Here is a 16,750-nt window from a genome sequence, read left to right as displayed (position 1 = left end):
AAAGTTTAAGAACAAAAACCAATACTACAAATTCCCTGCAGAGACTTACATGTGTAGTAAAATTTTAAAAACAAACTAAATTTACATACGTTTCTGGAATTAGAAAGGGAAAAGGGATGGGAGTTCTGGGTCTTTGGCTATGTCTTTAATATTTTATTTAGAAATGAGTCTAAAGCAATTAAGGCAGAGAGTTAACCTTTGTTAAATCTGAGGGCAAATTGGTGAGCATTAAAATATTATTTTCTATATGCTTGAAAATTTTTGTAATTTAAAATTTTAGTTTTGTATAATATATTCAATTTATACACAAGTTTTATAAAATGATGGATGAAACTACTACACATGAAATTTTGTCCCCTCTGGAACTGGTTCCAGAGCTAAATATAGTATAATGATAAAAATCTGCAGTCCCATGACTTCTGAAATCAAGACAAATGTGAAGAAAATAGAACAGTTTAAAAAAAAAGATAAATATTATTACCCAACACATTACCTGCTTCTCCTGAAGGTGTTTCCTCAGTAACTAAAGGTAAGCCAGATGCAAAGAAATCCATAATTGTAGCATAGATATCTGGTTTCAGTAAATTCCAGTCTAACTCTTCATTTTCCTGTAAATATTTGAAGGAAAATGTTACATTTTCAACCAAGGTCAAAGACAAATACAAAACAATAGCTTTAAGAATCTTTCCCTATATATATTCTATAGCACTCATTTCTGGAAAATATGTCAGTTACTGTTCCTAAAGGAGCTGGCTTATAATGACTTTTAGAAGATACAATCTTAGAACATCCCCCAATTCATTCATTCATCAAATAAGTGTGCTGTATGCACATGCCCTGTAGAGGGGATACCAAAATGATTAAAAGGTATTTTTTCATGAGGTGAAGAGAGTTAAAATACTGAATGGATTCTGTGTTTAAAGAGGGTAATAAAGAGACTTCCCATTCTTTTAATAAAATAGGATATAACTGCTTGATGAACTATACAGGATATCCCACGACTATTCAAAAAAATTCAACTTACATATATTACTTAATAGTATTGAAGAAACCCAATGACATAACTGTTGAACCATAAGTATAACGTGTCTTATCTATGGCTACTGTACTAGAGGACTTGTGGACCGTCAACTAGACTGGTATCCGTAAGAAAGAATCCATAACTATTTCACTTCTATATCTGGCCAACTAATTGATTCCATAAAAAAAAAAAGAGAGATAGTACCCAAATAGTACTAACATCTAAAATGAGAAAGGCAGCATGTTTTGTTTTAATTTTTTAAAGGAGAGATCTTTAGGAGAAAAACTATTAGAGGCAGTCTATTTAGATTCTCAGGAAGCTGTTAGCTAGGGTCTATGCTTAAATACTATTAAAAACTGAGTCTTCATATACAAACGGGTCTATTTTTGTCATGGATTAAGAACCAATTTAGAGACAGTACACAGAAGGTAAAACAGGCACTACTACGAATACAAAAACAAAATTAGTGAGACGCCTTAGTGATTGGTAATGAGTACTACTTCTAGGTAACATTTTAATAAATTATTTGCAAGATGGATCAGAGGGCTACCTTAGAGCTTCAGTAAGTAGTGGGCTCTACTGAATAGGGAAATATTGGTATTAAAAGAAAAAAAAATATTATGAAGTTATCTGAATGAGAAAAAGGCAGCATATAAGCTGCAAATATACATTTAGGAAAAAGATGCATAAAGAAGCCTGTGAATTATCAATTACAAGTTAGAAAGGGAAACAGGCAATCACTGAAGATATCAGGTAAATGGGATAGTCCATGATGAGGAAGGTAATTGGAAGAAAGCACATCAACTACTAGTCTATCTATTAAATATCATTGTGTACCCTAACTTGGAATATTATTTATTGGTTATATCATTTCATTAAGAAAAAATAATGGAGCTGGAGAAATTTCAAAAAGTGTAACTAAATTACAAAGGGAAAGGGAAATAATAGATGACTTTCCAAAATCAAATCAAGAAAAAAAAAAACACCTTTGTAAGCTATAATTACATTTTCATCCCCCCCAAAAAATGTATATAGCATAGGCTGAACATAAAAGAAATAAAAACTTCTTAAAATACATAATATCCTATTTGTAAAATGAAGACAAGAAAAACTAGTTATAAGAATTAAATTTTTAAAAAGTAAAAAAAAAAAACCCACTGTAAATTAACTATATTTCAATTTAGAAATGGTTTAAAAAGAATTAAATTAGATAATGTATGTAAAGCACTAGTGCCACATCAAACATGCTGGCAATGCTGGTCCTTTTTTCTCCTTCAAAAAATATCAAAGAAAGAAAATGGGGGGGCTTCCCTGGTGGCGCAATGGTTGAAAATCTGCCTGCCAATGCAGGGGACACAGGTTCAAGCCCTGGCCTGGGAAGGTCCCACATGCTGCAGAGCAACTAGGCCCGTGAGCCACAGCTACTGAGCCTGCGTGCCTGGAGCCTGTGCTCCGCAACAAGAGAGGCCGCGACAGTGAGAGGCCCGCGCACCGCGATGAAGAGTGGCCCCTGCTCGCTGCAACTAGAGAAAGCCCTCGCACAGAAACGAAGACCCAACACAGCCAAAAACAAAAATAAAATAAAATAAAATAAAAAAAGAAAGAAAACTGAAGAATAACAAAGATAGGTCAAATGTCTATAAACAAGTAAAGACCAGAGATTGGTGAGCACGCATTTGCTCACCACAATCCTACATTTGGGGGAAACCACTTGAAGCCTGAAAATTCAATTCAGGAAATTTTACATAATTGTTTCCTTCTACAAAAATTTCTTTGAATGCATACTATGTGCTAAGCATTGTTGTAGGTGAGCTTAACAAGATGGACTATCTTTATCTTCATGGAGTTTACAGTCTAGTGCAGGAAAGAAAGGTAATAAAAATAAACAATATCATTAAGAGATAAGTGTAATGAAGAAAATAAGGTAATAAGCGCCTAGGGGGAGTTACCACTTTCAGTAATATAGTCAAGAAAGGGCTTTCTGAGAATTTAGAACAAATAACACTTTAAACAACCGGGAAGAACATTTTATAATCCAGATATTTGTGTGAACAACCATAGCCACTGGGATCGCCAGCATGGAAGAAAATCCTCATTCTCCTCCTCATATAAACAGCTGCAAGAGAATACTAGACTAGATGTAACATGTTGATAACTCAGTATGTCACCTTTCACGGTGCAGCAAGAACTCAAGAGTAATCCTTTCAAACTGCTTAAGAGGAGCTAATTGAATACTTTGGATTTTGATGCAAAATTGGGCAAGTGATTAAGTTCAGTGCATACATATCAATTACAGATTTAAAAGAATAAGTATAATTCAAATTTATATGGTTCATTTCTCATTAATCTAGTAGAATTAAAAATGAAAGTCTTTTCTAGCAAATATGACCTTAGATGTTGGATGGGTAGCATATTTAGCTTGATTTTTTGACATTAAGAGGTTATCCAAGTGTTGCAGAAGTACACAATCCACTGCTCGTCTGTGAAGAAGCTCTGAAGTGTTATTGCAGGATGGTAGGCTGGCAGAATGTGCCAGATGCCATTTTATAAATGCTCATTTTGAAAGGAGACAGATAATCATTCTGTAGGCCAAATATATATATATTTGATCATTTGTTTGCTTCTCTTTTTACTCTATCAATGTAAATTAACAATTAGTAAAAATTATACTTGGAAGCCTAAATTTTAGTCCTGCCAAGGTTGAGTCTTGGTCCTGCTGGAGGCTACCTATACAATCTTGGACACTGCATTTAACTCTCTGAAGCTCAAGTTTTTCTCTTTTGAAAAATGAGGGATCTGGACTATAGTTAATTTAAACTTGAAAATTCTGTTAACTAATTAACTTGAGAAATGTGAGAAGTAAAATTAATTTGAGATTTTTAATAACAGTATGTGTAGAACACATCAAGAATGGATATTCTGGAGAGGGGCACTGGACTCAGAAAAAACTAAAAGTACGTCACATCTTATTTTACATAATCCTATGCTTACCTTTGTGACAGTGATGAAATCTGGTCCAAAGAAGACACTTTTTACTCCTTCAATCCTAAATAACTGCCTGTGAAAAAATTTTTAAAAAGAGATAATAAAATGTTTTATTATTGAAAAGTCTACAACAGAAGTCCCCAACCTTTTTGGCACCAGGGACCAGTTTCGTGGAAGTCAATTTTTCCACGGACAGGGGGATGGGGGTAGGAGATGGTTCCAGCAGTAATGCGAGCGATGGTGGGGAAGGTTCAGGTGGTAATGTGAGTGATGGGGAGTGATGAGGAACGGCAGATGAAGCTTCCCTCGGTTGCCCACAGCTCACCTCCTGCTGTGCGGCCCGGTTCCTAACAGGCTGCGGACCGGGGGTTGGGAACCCCTGGTCTACAATATACATAAAAGTAGAGAGAAATATAAAAGAACCTCCACACAGTCATCACTAGTTTCAACAATTAGCAAATCATGGCCAATCTTGTTTCATCCTCTTACCCTACGATCCAGCAATCCCACTCCTAGTTATTTACCCAAGAGAAATGAAAACGTATGCTCCAAAAAGACTTGCACGTGAATCTCTTTTTTTTAATTAATTAATTTATTTTTGCTGCTTCTGGTCTTCGTTGCTGCACGCAGGTCCTCTAGAGTTGCAGTGAGCGGGGGCCACTCTTCACCACGGCGCTCGGGTTTCTCACTCCAGTGGCCTCTCCTGCCGTGGAGCACCGGCTCTAGGCACGCGGGCTTCAGCACTTGTGGCATGCGGGCTCAGTAGTTGTGGCTCGCAAGCGCTAGAGCGCAGGCTCAGTAGTTGTGGCACACAGCTTAGTTGCTCCGCAGCATGTGGGATCTTCCCAGACCAGGGCCCGAACCCATGTCCCCTGCACTGGCAGGCAGATTCCTAACCATTGCACCACCAGGGAAGCCCTGCACATGAATCTTTATAGCAGCTTTATTTACAATACCGAAAACAAAAAAATCTGGAAATGTCCATCTACTGAGGAATGACTAAACAAACTGGGAATACCCATACAATGTAGTATTACTTGGCAATAAAGAGAAATGAACTATAGATCCACACAAGGACAAGGATGACTCTCAAAATCATTATACTAAATGAAAGAAGCCAAACACAAAAGACTATCTGGTTCCATTTATATGAAACTCTAGAAAAGGCAAAACTGTAGTGGCGTAAAGAATATCAATAGCTGCCAGGGTGACAGATGTGTTAACTAACCTTTCTACGGTAATCATTTCACAATGTATATGTATATCAAATCATCATGTTGTATACCTTAAACTTAAACAATGCTTTATGTCAATTATATCTCAGAGAAGCTGGAAAAAACATTTTTAATAAAAATTTAAAAATTAAAAGTCATTGCCATAAAAAAAAAGTTAGCAGGGTGTGGAGGTGAAGCAAGAGGAAACTGAAAGCAAAGGGAAATGAGGGATCTTTTACAGTGATAAAAATGTTTTATATTTTTATTTTCTTGGTGGTTACACAATTGTATATACTTATCAAAACTCACTTAAAACTGGTGAATTTTATTGCACGTAAATTATACTTCAGTAAAGCTAATTTTTTAGAATCCTGTGAGAGGAGGAAGGGCAGATTATAAATTGAAAAAGCCCTTCAAGGAATTTTGAATTACAGCTTCCTTCCCCAATCACTGACATATGTACCACACCTAGCAGACTCTCTAAGGCAGTTTCTTTTTTCCCAACCTTAGGAACAAAAGCTGACATCATACTCCAAAGAAGGTTACAGTTTCCTTTTCTCTGTCTCCCATTGCAAGAATGCTATCAAAATTACTGCTTTGAAATTATTTAGGAATTTGTCTGAAACTATGTCATCTAAGTCCTTTACACAACCACTTCATGTTAAAGTTGCAAGTGGTCACAAGATTTTTGGCTGCAGCTTATGATCCATAAACCAAAGCACAGACCTTTAAGTAGGACCCTTGATTAGCACTATCAGCAAAGCTTTTTTTTTTTTCCCAAATGAAAGGACTGTGCAAAGGAATACACCTGATCTATGGTCCACATCATGGAGACTGCTTTAGGAAAGAGTTCACAGGTTCTGTCCCTAAAAGAAAGAAAAAGGGGAAACAGGAGTTTCAAACATTATTATACATGCTTTGTTATTTAGGTTACTTTCCTTGGGACAATTTCAACTTGTCAATGTCCAAAATAAAATATGATACCCAGAACTGAAAACACTATCCCAAATGTAGTCTAACTTGTTCAGAGTACAAAGACTATTACCTCTCTTAGGCTGGACACTAGGACTCTGTTAAAAGTTTGACTGACTTTTTTGAGCTCTGCATCATATCCAACATGACTAACTGGAAGGTCAGGTTCTTCTATCCCATAACTGTGCTATTCATTTAAAAAATTTAAACACACGGCTTAATATTTATTTCTGTTAGACTTTTATCTTATTTGCTTTAAGCCTAATAAAACTTTCAAAAATGTCTCTGAATTTTGCCATCCAACAGATAAGCAAATCCTCTCATCTGAAAAACTGATAATTATATCTTTATTAATGTTGCTGATTTTTAAAAAGTCCTGAATAAACATGCCAACTACAGAGATTCAGAGCCCTTTTACATGTCCCTGGAGACAGGTTTACCCTCTGCTTACATTTCTTTGTCTTGTCTACAAGGACAGGAAGAAACATGTCAAATGCCTCCCTGAAGTAAGACACATTACTCTTTATTCATTCATTCAACTAGTATTTGAATACTTGCTGAGTAGCAGACACTGTACTAAGCACTAGGGATACAACAACAAGCAGAACAGACTGGTTTCCATCCTCATGAAGCTTACGTTCTACCTTACAGTAAAAACATTCTCTGCTAAACAACAAAAACAAGGCTGACTGAAGATAATTCTGTAAAACGGAGAAATGGGGATTTTTACCAACTGAACATCTGACAGAAATAATCTCCAACTAATCTGTAATTGAATCATCTTGGGCTTTTTTATTTTTACATTTTTTAGAATACAAAATATGTGAGCTTGTACTTGATGTAAACATTTCAAGCTATACATAGAGAGTGAATGCCTCTTGACCGCCCCTCCCAAATCCACTGTTACCGGTTTCGTGTACATTCTTCCAGACCTCTTTATCAGTGCATTTTTGTTGTTTTGTGTTTTTTGTTTTCATACACATAATAATCATAATGTATTCATTGTTCTGCAACTTGCTTTCTTCAATAACAGTATGTCTTAGAGGTCATTCAGTAAATATGAGTCCGCCTCATCCTTTGTACTGTTTTATTGTTGGTCCATGCAGACTACGGACGAACAAAGTTTATCTAACTCTTCCTACCGATGAATATTTAGGTTGTTTCTAACTTATTACCATTACCAACAAGGCTACAGTGAACATACGTGCACACTCCTTATGTATATATGTGGCTGTTCTCTAAGGTAGTGTTTTGCAAAACCACCAGTGAGTCGTAAAATCAATTATATAGTGACCAGGATTTTATCTAATAAAATAAAACAGAACAGAACAGAATAATATAAAAAGCACAAGAAAGGAAATATAAGAATGCTTTAGGGACTTCCCTGGTGGCGCAGTGGTTAAGAATCCGCCTGCCAATGCAGGGGACACGGGTTTGATCCCTGGTCCGGGAAGATCCTACATGCTGCGGAGCAACTAAGCCAGTGTGCTACAACTACTGAGCCTGCGTTCTAGAGCCCGCAAGCCACAACTACTGAGCCTGCGTGCCACAACTACTGAAGCCTGCGTGCCTAGAGCCCGTGCTCTGCAACAAGAGAAGCCACCACAATAAGAAGCCTGCGCACCGCAACAAAGAGTAGCCCCACTCGCCACAACTAGAGAAAGCCCGCGTGCAGCAACAAAGACCCAATGCAGACAAAAACAAATAAATAAAAAATAAATTTATAGGGCTTCCCTGGTGGCGCAGTGGTTGAGAGTCTGCCTACCGATGCAGGGGACACGGGTTCGTGCCCCGGACCGGGAAGATCCCACATGCCGCGGAGCGGCTGGGCCCGTGAGCCACGGCCGCTGAGCCTGCGCGTCCAGAGCCTGTGCTCCGCAACGGGAGAGGCCACAACAGTGAGAGGCCCGCGTACCGCAAAGAAAATAAATAAATAAATAAGTTTATTTTAAAAAAAAGAATGTTTTATACCTTATAAAGGTGAAAATTGCCCCATCAAACACTTGTTTCATACCTATATATACATACATATATGTACATATTTATGTATATCTGCGTATGTATATGTGTGTATGTATATAGCGAGTCATAAGATGTTTAATAGCTGATTCATTTTGTTATAAAGCAGAAACTAACACACCACTGTAAAGCAATTTTACTCCAATAGAGATGTTAAAAAAAAGTTTATTACTGTGGCTTGTATTAAAAAGTATAAAAAACAAATGCTCTAAGATATATTCCAAGAAGTGGTATATTTAGGTCGAAGGAAACGTGCATATTTATTAATCAGAAACTTTAAAAATGATTCCTGAGATAAGCATATTCCTGGCTCCCCTAAATGAGACACATTAAATGGCTGTATGTATACAGAAATAGTTATCTAAGTTTTATTTTCCCAATATCCTTGGCAATCAGTATCAGTCTTAAGTTACCAAAAATTTCAGTTGATGTTATTGACCTAACATTTCTTATTATAAATAACTTCTCTAGCTATCAGTTAAAAAGGGGGTTTATAATTTTATTGTTTGTGCTTTATCATTAGACATACATTTAACATGTCTTTAGTGAATTTAAAAACTGTCACCACTGAATGTAAATTGGTGCAGCCACTATGGAAAACAGTATGGAGGTTCCTTAAAAAACTAAAAATAGAGCTATCATATGATCCAACAATCCCACTCCTGGGTATATATCCAGAAAAAGTGAAAACTCTAATTCCAAAAGATACACACACCACAGTATTCACAGCAGCACTATTTACAATAGTCAAGACGTGGAAACAACCCAAGTGCCCATCACCAGACAACTGACTTAAGAAGATGTGGTACACATGTACAATGGAATATTACTCAGTCATTAAAAAGAATGAAATGATGCCATTTACAGCACCACGGATGGACCCAGAGAATATTATACTTAATGAAGTAAGTCAGACAGAGAAAGACAAATACTGCATGATATCACTTATATGTGGAAACTAAAAAATAATGCAAATCAATCTATATACAAAACAGAAGCAGACTCAAAGACACAGAAAACAAACTTACGGTGACCAAAGGGGAAAGAGAGGGAGGGACAAATTAGTAGTATGGGATTAACAGATAAGGACTACCTAAAATAGATAAGCAACAAGGATCTACTACATAGCACAGGGAATTATATTCTGTATCTTTTAATAACTATAATAGAATCTAATCTGGAAAGAAAAATAACTGAATCACTTTGCTATCCACCTCAAGCTAACACAATACTGTAAATCAACTATACTTCAATAAAAAATAAATAAAAATAAAAACTGTCACCACTCACTAGTTTATTAAAAAATCATGCCACATCTGATAACTATTATCATTTATAGTTCTGAAAGGAATATTTTAGAAACTATTCCGTTTTGAAACATCTAGAAATCCAGCTATCCTTGAGAATAAAATGATCATGTTTTCACTGTTTTCTAAAAACAGGGTTTTAAAGATTTAGAATGGATATCGGCCTCATTTTTTTTTTTTTTGCCACGTGGCACGTGGGATCTTAGTTCCCCAAGGGATCGAACCCACACCTCCTGCGTTGGAAGCGTGGTGTTTTAACCACTGGACCACTAGGTAAGTCCTGCCATATTATCATTTTGATAGATTTTTTTTTTTTTTTTTTGCTGTACGTGGGCCTCTCACTGTTGTGGCCTCTCCCGTTGCGGAGCACAGGCTCTGGACGCGCAGGCTGAACGGCCATGGCTCACGGGCCCAACCGCTCCGCGGCATGTGGGATCTTCCCAGACCGGGGCACGAACCCGTGTCCCCTGCATCGGCAGGCGGACTCTCAACCACTGCGCCACCAGGGAAGCCCCCTTGATAGATTTTTAAAAAGGAAAAATATAAATTCTTATTTAGTCATGCTGCAGATCTCTTAAGTACATCCCTTTTCAGGAGAAGGGTTTCCTAATATCAACTCTTATTTTTCTTTATCTCTCACCTGAAAAGAAAATAATCCCTATACTGAAAAGATGCAATGCACATAAAAGTAAAATAGCTAAATAAGGCTACCTTAACCCCCGAAGTCAATTATTTATGTTTCTTGGTAAAAGCAAATTAAAAATAGTACTATACCTAGCCAGAGGGGAGCGAAATGCTGTAGCTGGTGTGGGAAAATCCATGGTCCTTGTCTCAAGAACTGGTTTTCCTGGAATAAACTTTAAACTGTTGGGATTTGGGGTATCTTGTGTTTGAATAAACATGTATCTCACTAAAAGAGAAAAAAGAAAGAATGTTATTCTAGAAAAAAAATGTTAACAAGTTTATGGACTATGAAGTGCTCATTTTCAGAGAACCAAAAGAAATACGGAAAATTAGAAAAAAAGAATATAAAGCTTTATTGCCCAAACTTACAGAATAAGAATTGTTAAGCAACAAATTTATCAAAATATTTAGGATAACTTCACTGAATTTTATATTAATACTAATTATTTAGATAGTTTTGTTACTCAACAGATTCTAGCAATATCCTACACGTAAGTAGGAAGGCATATCATAATTGAGGAGTCTTAGATGGATTCTATATGGTAACTCAATACCAAATTAGCTATAATAATAAATCATATCACTTTCCAAAGTGCTAACATTTTTTAAAGATAAATAAATTTATAATAACAAATGATATTTATTTTATGCTTACTTATTACATATCAGAGACAGGGTTGAGTGCTTTATATATATTTAAGCCTTTAACAATCCTATGAAGAATGTATTATTGTTCCCATTTTACAAATGAAGAAACTGAGGCTTAGAGATAAGTAACCTGTTAAGTCACTAAGAGTTAAGTAACTTGTCCAAAGGTATAGAGTTAGTGACATTATAAATTATCATGTAGGTGGGAATCTATGTGAATTACTTTCTAGAATATTTTAAAATTATCTTTAGAGGGCGTCCCTGGTGGCTCAGTGGTTGAGAGTCCACCTGCCGATGCAAGGGACACGGGTTCGTGCCGCGGTCCGGGAAGATCCCACATGCCGCGGAGCGGCTAGGCCCGTGAGCTATGGCAGCTGAGCCCGCGCATCTGGAGCCTGTGCTCTACAACGGGAGAGGCCACAACAATGAGAGGCCCGCGTACCGAAAAAAAAAAAAAATTATCTTTAGAGATTCTTTTCTTCTCTGTTCCTTCTAGGGCCATGATCAGATTGAGAATAAAAGAATCTTTAATCTTTAATTTCCTACCTTGCTATTATGATAACAGCTCGTAGGACAAAAAGATAGTACTGAGGTTTTAACAGTTTAAAACTATTAAACAGGCTCTGGTTACTTATTATGAAAATAAACCTTCTGACTTAAAAAAAAAAAACAAACCAAACACAACCACCCAATTCTCTTCTTAGAGCAGTATATGGAAATAAGTTAATTTATTGAGTAATTATCATGTGCTGGGCATGGTGCTAAGCACTTTATGTGAATTATATCATTTAATCCTTACATCCTGCCAAGGAGGCACTGTTTTTATCCTAATTTATAAATGAGGAAACTAAAGCTCAAAGTCACTCGGCTAGTTAAGTGACAAAGCCAGGATTCAAGCCTGGCCAATTTTCCAGCACTGACTTGTTTAACCGTTGTGCGTACTACCACCCCATAAGTATTAGTGCCAAGCATAAAAGGAAAATATACTTAAGATCAGTCTTTCTATCCTATCATAATCCTCATATCACATATCTTAAGAAAGAGTAAAGTATCAAAAAACAAGTTTTATTTTAAATTAGAAAGAGATTAAATTTGGTAAAACGTATGGTTGGTATAAAAATGCTTTTCTTAACTGTTAAAAGAGAAGATTCTAATTTGACAGAGATTGTTTTTGCACCTCGCCATGCAGTTCCAGCTAACTGATATTGAGTCATTTCCTTGGTAAAGTAGAAATTGAAACTAAACTCCCATATATTTTGCTTAAGTCACTGTCCTGTAAAGATATTAGTTGGTGACTTGGTGACCAGGCAAATCCTAAAAAAGAAAAAAATGAAAAATGATAACCTCAGTGTTGAAGTACTTGATTTAAAATACTTCTACTTCCAACCAATAAATTCCTCTGACAATCTGCACTACAATGTTCAGATGGAACATTATATAAAGTGCTGCCGCCATTTTCTGTAAATATACAGAAAACAAGGTTCTTTTAACCCTGGCTCTGACCAATCATCTCTGTGTCCTTTCTTAATAATTTATTGGTAACCAAAATCTCTGCACATATTAGGCACTCCACCAACATTTGAAGAATTAAACCTGGCTTTATTCTACTCAGTCCATTTGTGTAAAACTATACATGCAGAAAGAAAAATTTTTAGAAACACTTGAAGAACTATAAATGTAAAAAATAATTTAAGAGAGTATAATCTACATATGTCTGAAATAGAAAATATGGTAATATATGATATCACGACATAATTTTTTTTTTTTTTTTTTTTTTTTTTTTTGCGGTACGCGGGCCTCTCACTGTTGTGGTCTCTCCCGTTGCGGAGCACACGCTCCGGACGCGTAGGCTCAGCGGCCATGGCTCACAGGCCCAGCCACTCCGCAGCATGTGGGATCTTCCTGGACCGGGGCACGAACCCGTGTCCCCTGCATCGGCAGGTGGACTCTCAACCACTGAGCCACCAGGGAAGCCCACTACATAAATTTCAACAATGAACAAAGGTATTTCAAAAAAAGTAATTTGACTAGGTATTAACAAAATCATTCCAGTTATAGCCTAAACTGGGTTAAATTAGGTATTTCAAAAATGACTCTCAGATCCATCATCCATAAAGATCCTCTGAAAGTGTCATAACAGTTACAACAGGAGAGAAAGACTCTTGTAAAATAATCTTTCCTATTATGCTTGGTATAATAGGTAACAGATAAAAAGGTAGGCATAAGTTCCCCCTCAAATATAAATTAATGGTGCTTGAAGTCAATATCAAAGACTAAAATCAGCAGGTTTCCAATCTGAAAAGTCTAGATGACCACATAATTCAGTTCTACAAAATTTAAAAGTCTAATTAAAGTAGCTTAAGATGCTGAGTTACTCAATATTTATGCCTAAATTGTTCTGTGACTCAAGGAGACAGGAACGGCACTCCTGTTCTTGCCCCACGATACAGGGGAGGTAAGGTCTCTACCCTGATCCAACTCATGGCATTAGCCAGAGTGAGCCACCTTCTAGAGTAGCATGGCCACAAGGAGGAGTTAAAGGTAGTGATGGAAATGGAGAAGGGCCAAGAGCTGAATCCCAATTCTTACAGCTCCATAAGCACATATAGGTAGGCATTCACAGACAGACAGACACACACACACACACACACACACACCCTCCCCGACAAGGTTCCCTAACCACATGACAGTGGTCATATTGCAAAAATTTTCAAATCCTATATTTATACTTATTTCCAGTATTAAAGAAAATAAAAGCATGTAACATCAACAAGACTGTCAACAAAACCATAGTGATCAATGTTGACAAAAAAAGAAAAACTACATTCAAAGTACTATGTCTTAAGGCCTGGGTGAAAGCTAGAAACTTACTGATTTTAGAGGTATTCTTATGAAAATAAGGAGGGCAATAGCTTAAAATACATATGATTCTTTGAAACACAAACCCATTTGTAACTTTTCTATATTTTTGATTGAGAAATCACTTATTGTGCAACTCTTACGTTCTAGAAGATGTGTTACACAAGAAACTGAGATTTCATAGAAGTACTGGACACTGTATTCAGGATTCTTGAAATTTAAGGCCAAATGATATGTGTAAACAAATAATTACAGTAAAGTGTAGTTTATGGCAGAAAAAAATGTTATATTCTTTTTATAGGCATCTGAATAGAAAATTTTACAAATTCTCATTGCTTATGACCCACAAAATTTCATTCAGGCAGTTTGCTCTAAAAGAGATGAAATTTTACCTGTGTTACATAAGGTTGCAGGGAGTGGGAAAAGTGGTCTCTGGACAAACTGATGCAGAGGCTGTTTCTTAATGGTATATGGATTCATCATATGACAGAATCTACATTTTAAAACAAATAAAAATGACATTTTAAGAGATAATCTCTTAAACTCAAGTTTCTACTTCTCATATATAAAACAACCATAATGAAAATAACAAAGATGAATTTTCATTTTCCATCCACAACATTATTTCCACTCCCTTAGACAAGCAATATCTACAAACAATTTAAAAACAAGAGCTCAAGGGGAGATTTATAGCCTTTATAACTGAGTGTATATAGAATATACAATATCTGGTGGAAAGAAACAGAAATGCATCTACATCAGTGATTTATAACCTGGAGTTCCAGACTCTTAGGTATGCATGAAGGAGGCAAAGAGCTACAAACTGTTCTTCCCATTTTAGATTTAAAAACAACTAGGTGATAGAGTCACATGGTTCAAAATTCAAAGGGAATAAAAGTAAATAGAGTGAAAAGTCTCCCTCCTTTTCTGTCTCTACCACCATGTTTCCCTGGAAAGAGACAACCTATGCTATTTGTTTTGAAAGGCATTTCAGTACCTCCAAAAGCCTAATAGAAAATATACTATTCTCCACCAAACTGCTAAAGAAGTCAACAGTCTATACGTGCTTTCTGACTGGAAACATATTGATGCTGCTTTGTAACTTTGGTTATTTTACTCTGAATATAATCATAATGAAATAACCAAAGTTACAAAACTTCCAAAGTGTTGACTGGCTATTTTTTTTTTCATGGATTTGACCAATTAAAAACGAAGGGAGAAGGGAAAATCAAATACTACTAGAAAAGTAAACAAAAGATGTTACTAGTGAAAAATTTTAGAAATCTGATGCAAGTTACATGAAAATGCAGTTTACTTTAAAATACTATTACCATCCATTCCAATTTTCATTTCACAGGAGTCACTGAGGAATTTTAAGCATATTTATGATCACTTTTTGTTTTTTACATTTCTCTGATTATTCTCAACCTGCAAACTCATAAAGAGGAGGGACTGTCTTCATTGCTGTCCCTAGCCACCAGCATGATGACCTACCTCAGTTCCTCATTTCCAAAATGAAGTTAATATTCACCGCTAACTCATAAAGACTGGGGCAAACATGGATCCAGGTAATCCATGTAAAGTGCTTACAACAGTGCATGTGTTCAATGTGTTCAATAAATGTTAGCTACCACTATTATTAGTATGCGATAGGTGCCCAACAATGATTCATTAAATGGAATTCAGGTTTGGGGTGAAAGCATTTTTATCTATAGCACACTGCCTAAATCTTGGTTACCTTGCAATATGGAAGTACACCAAGGACGGAACTACACCTGGAATACGGAAATTTCCTTTCAGCCCAGGGAAAAGGCAGAATGGATACATATTCTGACGGGGATGGGTTAGAGTAATAAAATAGTAAAGGTGAGTTAAATTATTCCAGGAAGACATCTACTCAAAAATAAGAGAGGGAGGCAGGAGGTGACTAACAAAAACTCCTTCTGCAAACCTAATTATTTTAGGAAATGCATTTCAACTTAAAGAGCATCATTAGCACTAAAACCCCTAACACTCAGGGGGTCAACCCTTGCTAGGCCCTCTTCTCCTTTTGTTCCATAAGAGAAACCACGGTACAACAATCTATTTAATGTTCTCAGTGCCTTTCACCTAACCAGTGTTGACAGATGTCCCTGGGAAGCCAAACGCAAAGACAGGGCAAATGGAAAGACGAAAGACAAGGGAACTGAGTGGGTTTGGTGGGTGGGGCGCGGAAATCTAGAGTTCCAGCACTTAGATGCTGTGTGACTTCAGATAGGTCACGTTCCCCTTCTAGGTAGGCCTCACTAAGAAAATGAGTGACATTTTGACGTTCTGATTTTGTGTTTAAAAGGCAGAGCGAATGCACGGGGTGGAAGGGCTGGAGGGGCCCCGATCTAAAAACAGCTCCTCGGTGAGGTCCCTACCGCCGGTCTCTGAGAGTCTCCCCACCACAGGGACTCAGGCACCGGGTCTCGGAGCCTGGGACAAGGCCGGCAGGGCCCGCCAGAACCGGGTCGCAGAGCTGCCTCACCGAGAGCTGCCCACCTCAGGGTTTAAACCCCCAACTTCGGCGGTGGGGATGGACCCAAAGGCAAGGTCAGGGGCACTTCTGCCCACCCGGTGTAAGAGAGGGCGGGCGGGGAGGCGACCGCTCTGCTGGCTAAGCCCAGCGGCACCGCTATACGCAGCCCCGGGCTCACCACCTACCGCCTCCGCAGCCCCGCGGCAGCCGCCGCAGCTCCCAAGCCCAGGAGAGCCGCCGCCGCCATCTTGGTCCGAGTGCGCAGGTGTGGGATAGGCAGCTCCAGCCCGCACAGCCTTCGCAGCTGTGCTCAAGCCCCGCGCAGGCGCAGGCCGGCCGGGATCTGGAAAGGCACCGTGAATAGCGCACCCTACCGGCCGCGCGGGGCTCTGCTGCGGATGAGCGGGGCGGGCTTGCGTAGGCTGTTTGAAATCATTACCTACCTACTTCGTGAGGCTGGGCAACGGGAAAAAAGAAATCCTTGCAAGAGGGAAGGGATATGGGAACAGATGTATATGTATAACTGATTCACTTTGTT

General features: G+C 37.6%; 1 protein-coding gene across 3 annotated transcripts in view; it reads right to left on the bottom strand.

Moving 5' to 3' along the window:
- Positions 1-16,511, bottom strand: part of NFU1 (NFU1 iron-sulfur cluster scaffold) — a 30,102-nt gene extending 13,591 nt beyond the window's left edge. Inside the window, exons 1-5 of one of the 3 annotated variants that reach the window (XM_081254149.1) lie at positions 16,398-16,511; positions 14,102-14,202; positions 10,293-10,428; positions 4,013-4,079; positions 494-608 (exon numbers count right to left, since the gene is read on the bottom strand). In XM_081254149.1, the coding sequence (XP_081110275.1) occupies positions 494-608; positions 4,013-4,079; positions 10,293-10,428; positions 14,102-14,202; positions 16,398-16,459 (481 nt within the window). In that variant the 5' untranslated portion in view covers positions 16,460-16,511. Of the gene's footprint in view, positions 1-493; positions 609-4,012; positions 4,080-10,292; positions 10,429-14,101; positions 14,203-16,235; positions 16,360-16,390 lie in introns of those variants that run through there. The other 2 variants (XM_081254150.1, XM_081254151.1) reach the window with 2 other exon arrangements.
- Positions 16,512-16,750: the final 239 nt, after the last annotated feature.

The sequence above is a fragment of the Mesoplodon bidens genome, assembly GCF_964165515.1.
Source record: "Mesoplodon bidens genome assembly, chromosome: 14".
Taxonomy (NCBI): domain Eukaryota; kingdom Metazoa; phylum Chordata; class Mammalia; order Artiodactyla; family Ziphiidae; genus Mesoplodon; species Mesoplodon bidens.
This window is presented reverse-complemented; position numbering and strand designations above follow the sequence as displayed.